General features: G+C 31.2%; 1 protein-coding gene across 3 annotated transcripts; it reads right to left on the bottom strand.

The window, feature by feature from the left end:
* Positions 1-3,375: 3,375 nt before the first annotated feature.
* On the bottom strand, positions 3,376-11,179 carry LOC109797142 (bZIP transcription factor TGA10). 3 transcript variants are annotated; one of them, XM_020357069.3, is made up of 11 exons: positions 10,563-11,179; positions 10,383-10,486; positions 9,565-9,653; positions 9,292-9,414; positions 8,994-9,062; positions 8,817-8,876; positions 8,609-8,686; positions 8,430-8,505; positions 8,058-8,329; positions 7,002-7,241; positions 3,382-3,940 (listed from the first exon to the last, which is right to left on the bottom strand). In XM_020357069.3, exons 1-11 carry the CDS (start codon positions 10,727-10,729, stop codon positions 3,791-3,793), a joined length of 1,428 nt encoding a protein of 475 aa, XP_020212658.1. In that variant the 5' UTR covers positions 10,730-11,179; the 3' UTR covers positions 3,382-3,790. The 3 variants fall into 3 exon arrangements, with proteins under 3 accessions (XP_020212660.1, XP_020212658.1, XP_020212659.1); XM_020357070.3 differs by having other exon boundaries at positions 3,392-3,940; positions 10,383-10,483; positions 10,563-11,177; XM_020357071.3 differs by lacking the exons at positions 10,383-10,486; positions 10,563-11,179 and adding an exon at positions 9,828-9,941 and having other exon boundaries at positions 3,376-3,940.
* Between the last annotated feature and the right edge of the window lie 900 nt (positions 11,180-12,079).

The raw sequence follows: 12,079 nt of genomic DNA, 5'->3' as shown, positions 1-12,079 counted from the left end.
AAGTTAGATCTTCTATTGATTAAGACTTAAAATACAAACAAAAATTTAAAATTTGTGTCAGAAGTTTATTATAATTATCAAAGAAATTCACAGGTACTTAGTTGGAATAACAAGTTTATCCAAAAGAAAAAAATATACATCTTTTTGTCACATATATACATATAGTTTTGCTATAAAATATAAAATATATGATGATATTTTATAGTTTGCAGATATACAGTTTTTACATTGTCAATTAATTAAAAAATAATTTTGATATAATTTTTAAAATAATTATTATTAAGTGAAAAGAGATACTTTTTATCTCTATATTTTAAAATAAAAATAAATTAAAAATAACAGGTTGGGTAGTTATTGTGTCACTAGAGTGAGTGAAGGTAGAGATAACTGTAAAGTGAAAAAAAAATTAAGAGAAAAGGATGTAAAAAGAAAGGTGGAGTAAAAGTAAAGATAATTAATCTGTTTGGCTAAATTTTGATTACTCTATTTTTATTAATATACAATTTTGGTCCTTATTTTAAATTTTAAAATAGAAATATTTAATTTTAAAAATATAAAATTTTAATTCTCTTGTCAAATTAACATCTATTAATAATTAAGTTTTAATGTTTATTTATATGCAAGTAATATGACATTTGTAGATAAAAAAATATAAATAAAATTTATTAATGAAATGAACACTAATTACTTGTTAAAATAGATACACAAATGATAATTTTTGTATGTTATTTTTTTTCAAAAAAACTCCTACAAGAAGTTTACCATAATTCTTGCAAGAATAAAGAAGTCAACAATCAAACTAAAATAGAAGTGAAAATCTTATAGAATTAAAAACTTACCATCAATATCTCTAAGAGGTTCAGGAGATCTATGCAACTCAATCAAATACCTAAAAGAAAGGTTGTAGGAAATAATATTAAGAAAAGAAAGATTTGAACGCTCTTCGAGGACAAATAATCAATAGAAAGTTCACATACCACCCTGACACACGAGTTCAATATAGAGGAAAAAGAGGCTTACCAGTATTATCAAAAAATGTGCATGACCAAAAGAGTAAATCCCAACTTTAACAAAACTAACTTCAAAATCTTTATATGAATAAGTATAAGGCTTTAAAAGTTTATGGGAAGGGTGACGGGCTAACAATACCAGTATTATGGAAAGGGTTTAGAGTGATGGACTCCTTCATGTTCAAGGGGTTCAGCGCTAAAAATGTCAAAAGGAATATGATGAGACACTAACACTTCTTGAGGAACATAAAAAAGGCACCTAGTTAGCCTAGGAATAGGTCCTTTTCAATTTAACAAAATAATAACAATAAATAAATCTTCAAGACTTAGGGACATGTATATTGATAAAATATAGGTGGAGAACTATTTGGGTCTTAGTTGAGGACTATTAAAGAAGAATTTCGTGTTGAGGGCATATAAAAAACCTATTAGTATCAAGAATTGAGAAGAAGTTCATCATCAAGGTATACGCTTAATAAAGGTATAATATAAATTAGGCCTAGGCAAAGATTTCCGGCCATTCGAAATCGACCAAAAAACACTCAAATTTGATGAAGCAGATTGCTTCTAATGGATTTTGGATTTTTTCAAATGTAAATTTCAGGTTCAAATGGGTTTGAATGGTCGGGTTTAATGTTGAAATTTTCTAATCTGATATTCCTGAACTCGACCCCTCATCTTCTTCGTCCTCATCTTCTTCGTCCTCATCTTCATATTCTTCATCATTCATCATCTTCATCATCTTCATCAATCTTCATCTTCATCTTCTTCACTCCACAAACATCCTCTTCTCTTCAACTTTTCCTTCTTCTTCACGTTGCAAACATCCTATTCTCTTCAACCTTTCCTTCTTCTTCACGCTGCAAACATCTTCTTCTCTTCAACCTTTCCTTGCCATGGCCACCACCACTGAGAAGCTCGTTGTTCCATATTCTGGTTGACAAGGGTGGTGATGCGGAGATCTGAAACTCAACAATTTCCCCCAACAAAGTAGTGATAAAGCCCAATGAAGGACGACGGTGTAGGACGACATATATAAGACATGAGAGAAAGCTTCTCAAACTGATGAACCCAACTAGTTAACCCACAACCCACACGCATTGAGCCCGCCAAAAATCGGGGCCTTCGTTGGTTAGAGATGACTCTTGATTTTTCTTAATCGGTTTCAAGAAATTTTAAAGATTTTAGTCTGAATAATAATCATGTTGGGTAAAATAATAATACACTTTTTAGATCACATTTATTACAACATTTAATAAGTCATCTCAATAAGGCTAAATATTGATTTGATTGTTGAAGTGACTTTTATAAGTACACTCCAATCCATCTTAGGTATTTAAGACCAAAGACTATGATGGGGACCGAAAGCATGCAAGGAAGAGAAAAGAATTATCCGTGTATCCTTATGTAACTATCATAACTAATATATTAATTGGTTAAATTACACTTTTGGTTTCTCTATATTTTATTAATATGTAATTTTGGTTTGTCTATTTTAAATTTTAAGTTTTAAAATAAAGATGTACATTTAGTTCCTTTAATTTTAAAGATACATAATTTTGATTCTCTTATCAAATTGACATTTATTAATCATAAATTTTATTCAAAATAAAATTTATTCATAAAATAAATACTAATCACTCGATAAAATAAATACATAAAAAAAATTATGTTATTTATTTTTAATTTTTTTACATATCACCTTACTAAATATCACATACTTAAGTAATAATAAGTAACAACATTAAAATTTAATTATTAATGAAGATCAAATTTATGACACGACTAAAATTTTGTATTTTAAAAATATAAAAAATCAAAATTACGAATTGACAAAAATAAAATGATCAAAAGTACAATTTAATCTATATATTTATATGTATTTGAGGGTAAAATAATCTTAAAAAATAAAGATAAAAAATAGTTAAAGATTTCAATATTCTTTTTATTTATTAGTATATGTAGTATAGATTAAAATCAACAAATTATGATAATTTGTTATTGAAAAATGTTATAAAAAAAAACTTTACACTCGTAGTAATTTTTTTGTTTTTTTCACTTTTGTTACTATCTTCGAATAATCGATAGGGAGTACTCATGAATTTATTTTTTTCTTCCTGACATGAAGTTGACTATTACAACTTACAACCTACTTTCAGGATGGACCATCTAATTTACTCCATTCACAATCACAAGGATGAAACAAAATAGGATACCGATAATCGAAAATATCATATTAAGAAACAAAAAAAAATGGTGACTAAACCAATGTATATATGATTCATCAATGGCAATGACAAAAGAGCCTATGCATGCAACCTTCAGAAGCCAAATGGCCGATAGAGTTTAGCACAAGCTTCCGTTTGTGTCTCAGAAACCAAAATCCTTGTCTTACTCTCTTTATCTCAAGTCACATAACTTCCACGCATACCAAACAAAACCAAATTAAATTTCTTTCAATATTATATCTTTATTAATAAACTCAACCTCCATTAATTCTCCCTCCCCCTTCCATGTTCTCTTTCTTTCACAAAAATGGCTCCATACACACCTTCAAAAATTTGCAGAAAGAAAGAAATAGGAAGGGAGAGCTAGCTACAGTTGTTAACATTTAATTCTATATTAATTATCTGTCTATCTATACAGCTGATAGAGAGGGAGGGTGGTGCCAAAGTGAAGAGAGACAACATTTAATTTATAATTTAAGAATCTATAAATTAAGGGCATACATATATATATATAGCTAGCTAGGGATGCATGCATGCAACCACTATCACTTGCTATTCTGGACGAGGGCGTGCCAACCACAACGAACTAAGGGCTCTCAGACGATGGAAGTACTCCGCTATGGCCAGAAAACACCTTGCTGCTTGACGGGTCGTTAGGATCTGGTGCAGACGGTGAATCGTTTGCTGCCTCAGATTATCTGCCTGTAAGTTCGTTTCAATCTCAAACAAATTATTTCTTCCAGTACAAAACTTGAACACAATTGTATATAAAAGTACTATTCTAGAGAAATGTTAGTGACACTTCCTATTTTAGCTAATAATAAAAATAGTTAATATTGTTACCAATTTTCTGTTGTAAAAATAGAGACAAGTTTTATGAGATGAAACGTGTTAATTTTAATTAAAAAAATTACGCTGTTAATTACTGATATACTTTATGGGTCGATTCTTGTTGTGAATTCAACATATGTATATGGGTAGGAAATTAACCTTTGCATGCAACTTCAACTGAAAAGATAGAAAATGAAATCATGATGGTCAGAAATAGACAAAAAAGAGGTTGGAGGAGAAACTGGATCAGTGGCTTCCTTTTCTCTTTCTGCTTTGAAACAACAACATGATTTGAAAACACGATCTACCCACTTATTTTCCAGCTTGTGATGAGTTTTCGTAGTCAAATTTTGGAACATTTAATCAAAATTTGGATCTTTTAACCTTAAAAGCACTTTAATATGAAAGAAGGTAGTAGAAGATTGGTACACCTTATTATATTCATACTAGTATATAATTTATGCATTTTTTTTCAAAGAGGTTGACAATTATTGTTCAGCATAGAGACAATGTATTCAAACATTGGATTTCTGAAACCGAAATGGCGACAACATAACAATAATGATCACCGTAAACCCTGGACCATGGTAGGAGTAACTTGAAGTCAGCATTGTGACCAAAAGAAGTCTAGAACAAATTAATAATACAAAATGGTCAAACAACTACCGGATGAGCTTACAGATGAATTAAGGCAAAAGGTTTGTTGTAAAACTCACATCATTATGATTAGTCTATTCTATCTACCTAAAGATTCCTTCTGGTTTTTCGTTTCCCATTGTTTTGATTGGTTATAACTGGTTCAACGAGGATGTATATTCTTGGTTTCCTTGTAATTAATTAAACCATCTATTCATCTGTTGAAAAATTACTTGTACAAGTTGGTGAACCAGCTTTGGTCACATGAATACAACCCATGCATATAAATGAAGATGTGCGGTGAAGATTAGCTGCCATATATACACTATTACATTTTAACTTTTTTTTTTAGTAATATTATCTTATTTACATTTGTTGAAATGTCACTATATATTAAATAAATAAATTTTTTTAATATTTTTTAAAAATAATATTATTATAGATAGAATAATATTTCTTTATTTTAATATTATTATTTTTAATTATTTTTAAAATTAAAGTCTTATATCGAGTAAAAAAATGTTATATAGGTTAGTTTGTAACATTTTTCTTAAAAGTAACATTTTTTTTCCTTAATATTTTTTTTTTAGTTACTCCTAAAATTAAAGCAGCGCATCAAGTAAAAAAGGTTATATAATCTCTTATTTCTAATTATTTTTCATAATTAAAGTTTTATATTGAGTAAATAAATGATCCATAAAGAATATATATTATATCATATAAATGAACTTTGATATTTGATATATAATTAATTATATTAATTAAAAATGTCTTCAACATTTTCTTAGAGAACTTGTAAGAATTTAAGAAACATAAAATATAATAATTAATAACAATATCTATATTAAAATTAATTCATTTTATAAGTTAAAACTTTTTTTAGCAACACCATTAAAATGTTACAAACATACTATTTTGATAATATTTAAAAATGTTATTCAATTATATAAAAATATTATTAAGTTTTTTAATAACAAATTATATACATTTAATAATATGTTCCAAAAAACAAATTAACAATATTTATACACAAAACTCTTTTTATTGTAGTAATATTTCTCAAAAAAAAAAAATCACGTTCATTTTACCAAAACTGTTAACAGATTTCAACGAATATAATTCAAAAATCAAATCCTATTTCTATTTAGAAAAGGAAGCATATGCCCCATTTGCCATTTCATTCAAAACTCGTACGTCTACACCTTGTGATGCATTACCCAAATTCCACTAACCAAACACAACACCGTATTAGACACGAACATTGTTAGTTTGTTAGAAGTAGTAAAAAAGAATGGAGACGGGTCTATGCAGTGTCTTCAAGTCAAACGGTTATGACCATGACATCAGACAGATATGGGACTAGAGATATCTTTTAATTAGAACTTTATCGGTGAGGTAAGGGACCACTGATCTGTCCTAGTATCACGTGTATATGATCAATAGTACACACTACACACTAACACTAACACCTTTGGCATTCAATGTTTAAATGAAATGTTCAAAATAATATAAAACTTTCAGCACTGCAGTTACTGTACTTGAGCCAATATGTTTTATTGTTCTTATATGGTAACTAATATGTATGAGTACTAAACTATATCAAATCATTTTCAAAAAATAAACATGTGTATTAATCTTAACTAGTACTATAACCAGGAAATAATTTTCCTACTACTTTTAAGCTTTACTACACACACCTTGCATGTAATTTTCCTTATTAAGGTGCATGTTTGTGGTATGCATATAAATATAATGTATCCAAGTACCTGTACCTGACAGATCCGAAAGGAATCAGAGTCCTTTTCGAGATATAAACATTAGCCACCCCAATGTACGTCTAAATAAGAAGCAGATTTTATAATGTTTGTAGATTCCATGTAACAACCTCAAGTGAGAGACATGCATGGAAGGAGTAGTTCATGGGGTTGGAGCAGGTCTCCCTACCCTAAGAACAACAGATTCTTCTTCCTACCTGACCCCACGAGATTCCTTATGAAAACTTGGTCGTGGGGGACCACAAAACTAAACCAAGATCAGAGGGTCACGAAACTCCCTCACCAAATCACCAATGCCAAATTCAATGTCCATGATGAACATTTTTTTAATGAGTGATGACATTGACACACATAAAATATTACATTATTTTAGTTAGCAAGAGAATATATATTTTTTTCTTTCTTTACTTAAAAGGTCAATTGTTGTGAACATTTTGAGGTGTAATAAATATGTTACTATATATATCCACACATTAAAAAAATTACGAGAAACAGTTATAAGTCAAAGTAATGCAATGTACCTGTCTCACGAAACCTTCAAGCGTGGAGAGTTTGTTCATGGCCACGGCCATCTGTCCCATGTAGTTAGCCATATTGGGAGGATAACTCAGAGAATCTGATGTTATAGTGTCTGAGAGAGATTGATTGAGAGCATCAAGCCCTTGTGAGAGAGCCTCTTCTGATTCTTGCGTAGATTGTTGCAACCCACATATACCCAATATTTGTTGCTCCGTCAGAGGCTCAATTTGATTCAGAATAATCTAAAACACATAAATCAAATCAATATAATTAAACTAACGTTGCAACCAGCTATTTTTAAAGATGGTAGATTATAAAAAATAAAATAAAAAATTGTTCTTATATATGCAAATAGCTAAACTATGAAGTATAAAATCATAAATATTTATTGATTAACTACAATACAAAGAAAGAGATGGGCATGGAAAGAACTTTATTCCATTTCCCATCAACAACATTTTGAAAAGAAGAAAATGAGAGATAAAGACCCGTGCCATTCTCTTTCTCTTTACTGGCTAATTTCTCAATCGATCTCCAGTTCTAATTAACTAGAGATTAGAGTAAAAGGTATAGCTTTATGGGAATGAAGCCTAGCTCTACCGTTACTGGAAACCTTCATGATTCCTGTCATCATTCATTGATGACGTTGAATTCATACCAGTCGTATTTTCTGGTGACCCCACCGACAAAACGGAGTTCAAGCATTTATAAGATTAACTTCTTGTAATGAATACAATGTATAACGCACCCCAATTTTCTCCCCCACTATCCGCATACAAGTTATCAAAATTAAATTCACCCCACACCCCAAATTTTAATTATGGACTGTAATATATTAAAATTGAAAATAAAATAAAGAGACTTTTTGGAGAGAAAAATCTCAAGAAACTTGATCACTTGCAATTTTACTAATTAATAGACCTCCAAGTTCATCTAGTTTGGTTTTTGTCTTATAGCTGTCACATCATATAGTGTTGAGTCATGAATCATGACTATAATATGTGGATATATAGCATTTCTGAACCAGATTTGGTTAATTACAATAAATTTATATGTACCTTAATGAGTTCAGATGGTCTGAATCCACCGATCCACATGAAGCAACGTTCAGCTGGGGTCTTCCACATGCCAGAAACAAGATGGAACACATCTGTTTTGGCCACTAAGCTCTTGAGGTTCATTACTTGATCATGATGCGCCAAACAATTGTCCACAAACATTCTAAGCTCGTTCTCGGGAAGGTGCTCTTGCACTGCAGCTCTTAGCTCACACACTATGCGGTGGTGTTCCTCTAGCCATCTAGCATATTCCACGTCAAACATTGCAGCCTCTGAAAGAAAAGAAAAACATATGAATTGGAAAGTCTATGAGAATAAAGCATGCATAGCATCATATAATAAGAGATAAATATTGTTAGTGGGGAAAGAGACCCGAGCTAGTGGTATTCATAGCGACAGGAAGGCCTTGCTCTCCTCCCATAAGTGCACCTCCACCTAAGAACATGCCCTAAAATAGATACACGAATTATTACTTGAAAGTTGCAAAAGCCACAGGTGTTTGAACTTGAAAACTTTAACAATGTCATGACTAGTTATAGCATATGGCTTACTTGAGATCTAGCACGTTGTAGCTCTTGTTCCAGCTGATTAAGCCTAATCCTACTCGACTCTAGTTGTTGAACATATGCCTGTGAGAAAGAGAAAGAGGACAAACAAAATGGTACATGAGTGATATGTAAGATCCTTTGACAAGTCTTACGAAAGAGTGTAAAACAACAGAGAGTTGAGTTAAAATTATCTTCCTGGGGAATCACTTACCTTTTTCCTAAGCCTGCTTTTCCTAGCTGCCTCTCTATTCTGAGCAAGTCTTCTCAGTGTCTGTGCACAACGTTTTTAAACCGCATATATTAGCATCAATTTTTAAAAGGTAATAATTAACTAGCATGAAAAGAAGGATATATACGTGGAAGAAAGAAAAATTTAAGAGTTTATAACCTTAGGATCCGGTGTTTTAGGTCCTTCTTGTTCAGAACTTGACGTTGGACCTTTGCGATTGCCCTCTCGCTGCCACGGTAAACGCATAGGTAATTATTTAGTTAAAGAAATTTCAGATGATAATAATAATAATTATTATTATACTTAAGGTCAGATCAGAATTGAAGCTCAGTCTTCAAAGATGCTAGCTACCAAACTCTGATTCTTATTGTAGTCATTTATATAACTTATAACTATATATAAATTTAAGAGATAGATATGTTTTTTTCTGGTATATATTATATTATGTTATTCGTACCTTGACAGCTTTGGGTGGTTGAGGGGCAGAAGCAGTTTCGTTTCGAGGGTTGGCCATCTCCATAGACTGTTCTGATGGTCTCTTAGATCCACTTGTTTGCGGAGAAACTAGCTCCACGTTAGCCTAACAAAGTCAAATGTAAATAGAATCTATTAATATAGTGTTATTGTTTAATACGATTAATATTGACCAAACTTACAACCACATAATAATAACAGAAAGAGTGTAAGTGTATAGCAACGAATACAATTGACTGTGAGATAATGATTACACCTTGGACTTGGATGATGATGGCTCTACGTGCATAGGCTTGGACGGGAAAATGTTGAGAGTTGGAGGCCTCATTCCTGATGACGAGTTCTCTGCCGAGACGCATACATGCACAAAATTCAGCATCATCAATTGTGTGTAAATATGTCTAAGCAAGTTAATACAAGTTAATATATGTGCCTGTATAATTTAGAGAGAAAGTGAGAGAAATGAAGGACGGAAAGAGGGTATGTGGTTTCCAAGGGACAGAATGATTAGGATATGACCCGAATGTGAAAACAAGAGAAGTGTGAGAGTGAGGCGAAGAAATTGGTGTGGTAATGAATTATCATGCATTTTTGGCTCTCATTCGAAACTGAAAAAAGAAGGAAAGTAAAGAAAGTAAAGGCAGAAGGCACCCCCATACCCTACTCGTTTTCCTTTTCTGTACAAGTGGTGTTTTTGTTTGAAGGAGATCATGACACCCGGTTTGTTACATGTCATGGTCTCACACCTCCAAGCAATAAAACAAAAAATAAATTAAATAAATATAGAGAGAGAAAGAAAGAGAGGAGAAAATTTTCATTTTCTTTAATTTCATTTTTGGAAATGGAAAAATGTCCACTCCATTTTTTGCCCCTCTCTGAGAAGGGAGGATCTGGTCAAAGGAAGTACGATGCTGCAGATACGAATCAGCCAAACATACTTTTGGTGTGAGCCAAGCCAACAAAGAGAATCTCCTAAACGAACCAAAAGTGACTGGGAAGGAGACCCTTTTGTGAATTTGGAAGCAAAAAGGAAAATTTTCCTCTGTGAGAAAAAGTGTTGATGAGAAAGCTCACGTCTTTGATCTTGAACACTAGAGGGGTCTGCTTGTCCATCAAGGTAGAGGAAAAAGGCTTGATCCAATTCCCCCAAGTCATAAGCTCCAGAGTCCTTGCTTCTGCTGACATAAACACGCGCATAAATAAAATAAAATAAAACTGGAAGGAAAATAATGCAAGACAAAAACAAAATCTCACAGAACATAGTTTCCGGGGATAGAGGAAGATGAAGAAGAAGATTGCATCATTCCGAAAGAAATATGATGGTCATGTATCTGATGATGATGATGAGGATGACGGTGTTGTGGTGGTGGGAGTGGTTCCAATTGAGTAGTTGGTGTTGGGTTGGTGGCCTTGGAAGCCATGACCAGAAGAGAAGAATCTAAAAGCTTTGTTGTTGTTTTGGTCTCTTCTGGTAACCCTCATGAATGGCGAAACCGCCTTGTGTGTCTTCTCCCACTTGAGATCATTTTGTTCTTCCACGGAAAAAGATAGAGTCGGTTATAGTCGAATAGCTTGTAGCAAGTAACTAGAGAGAGAGAGAGAGAGTTGAATTGAATGCAAAGTTAGAAACAAACAAAAGACAACTCTTTTTTTTTTTTTTTTTTTTTTCTATTACACCTCTTTCTCTCTCCCAAGATGACTTTCTGCGAAGCAAAATCTTTATTTCAGATAAAGCGGTCCTCTCAGGACATCCTCTCTCTCTCTCTCAGTGAAGCAACAAAACCAAAAGCTGTCTTTGTTGTTGTGTTTGGTTTTTAGGGAGAGAAAACCAATTTTGAATTGAAAGATGGAATTGAAAAACCACCTTAAAGTTAAAAGCTTCCGTGTGTAATCTACTTATTCTATATAGCGTGAAATGACCAAAAACTCTTCTGCAATATATCTTCAACTTTTTTACTGTTCACAATTCATGCAAACACTTACACGTCCATTCCTTAGGCCGCCTTCTTTATTCTATACCTCAATGTAACACAGATCACATCAATCAAAGTGATATAAAATTGTTTTAATTAACTAAATTTGAGTTATAAGAGTGTTGTTGAATAAATAGTTGAAACAAGAATTTCATCCATAATCATTCTTATACAAAGGAATATAATCGATATGCATTTAATCCAACAAAAGTTAATTTAGTTGGTAAACAAGACACTCATAATTTTTAAAAAATGGGTTTGATTCTTATTATAATTTGAGAATCTTATCAATAAATAATTTATAAATATTTTTGTAAATATAGAATTTTAAAGTTTACCTTGTCTCTATTGAATTTTTAAGGACTTAACTCATCTAATTTTTTTGTGAAAAAAAAAGTACTTATATACATATAATATAATATAGACAAGCACATCTCACAATTTATACATTTTTATATTTATTAAAAATTTCTAAATTTTGTCTCTATTTAGATGATAAATTAATATCTACCTTGCTAATTAAATATTTATTGTTTATTAAAAATTATACTTTGTATCATTTAGTTTTGTTACTTGGTCACATTTGTTTTCAGACATTTAGTCCCTTTTTATCTAAATACATTCAATATTTTGAAGAAAAAAAACAATGATTTAACTTATATGTATATTATCCCCTCTCTTTTTATTTTATTTTATTTGGTTTGATACAAAGCTCATATCGAATAAAACAAGGTAATTGTTACTGTATATTTTTATATAACAAATAATTATTATTTTTTATGTGGTAATTTTTTTTTA

This window comes from Cajanus cajan, chromosome 6 (assembly GCF_000230855.2).
Source record: "Cajanus cajan strain Asha chromosome 6, NIPB_CcT2T_4, whole genome shotgun sequence".
NCBI classification, from domain to species: domain Eukaryota; kingdom Viridiplantae; phylum Streptophyta; class Magnoliopsida; order Fabales; family Fabaceae; genus Cajanus; species Cajanus cajan.
The sequence above is the reverse complement of the archived record's forward strand: the minus strand, read 5'-3'. Positions and strand labels throughout refer to the sequence as shown.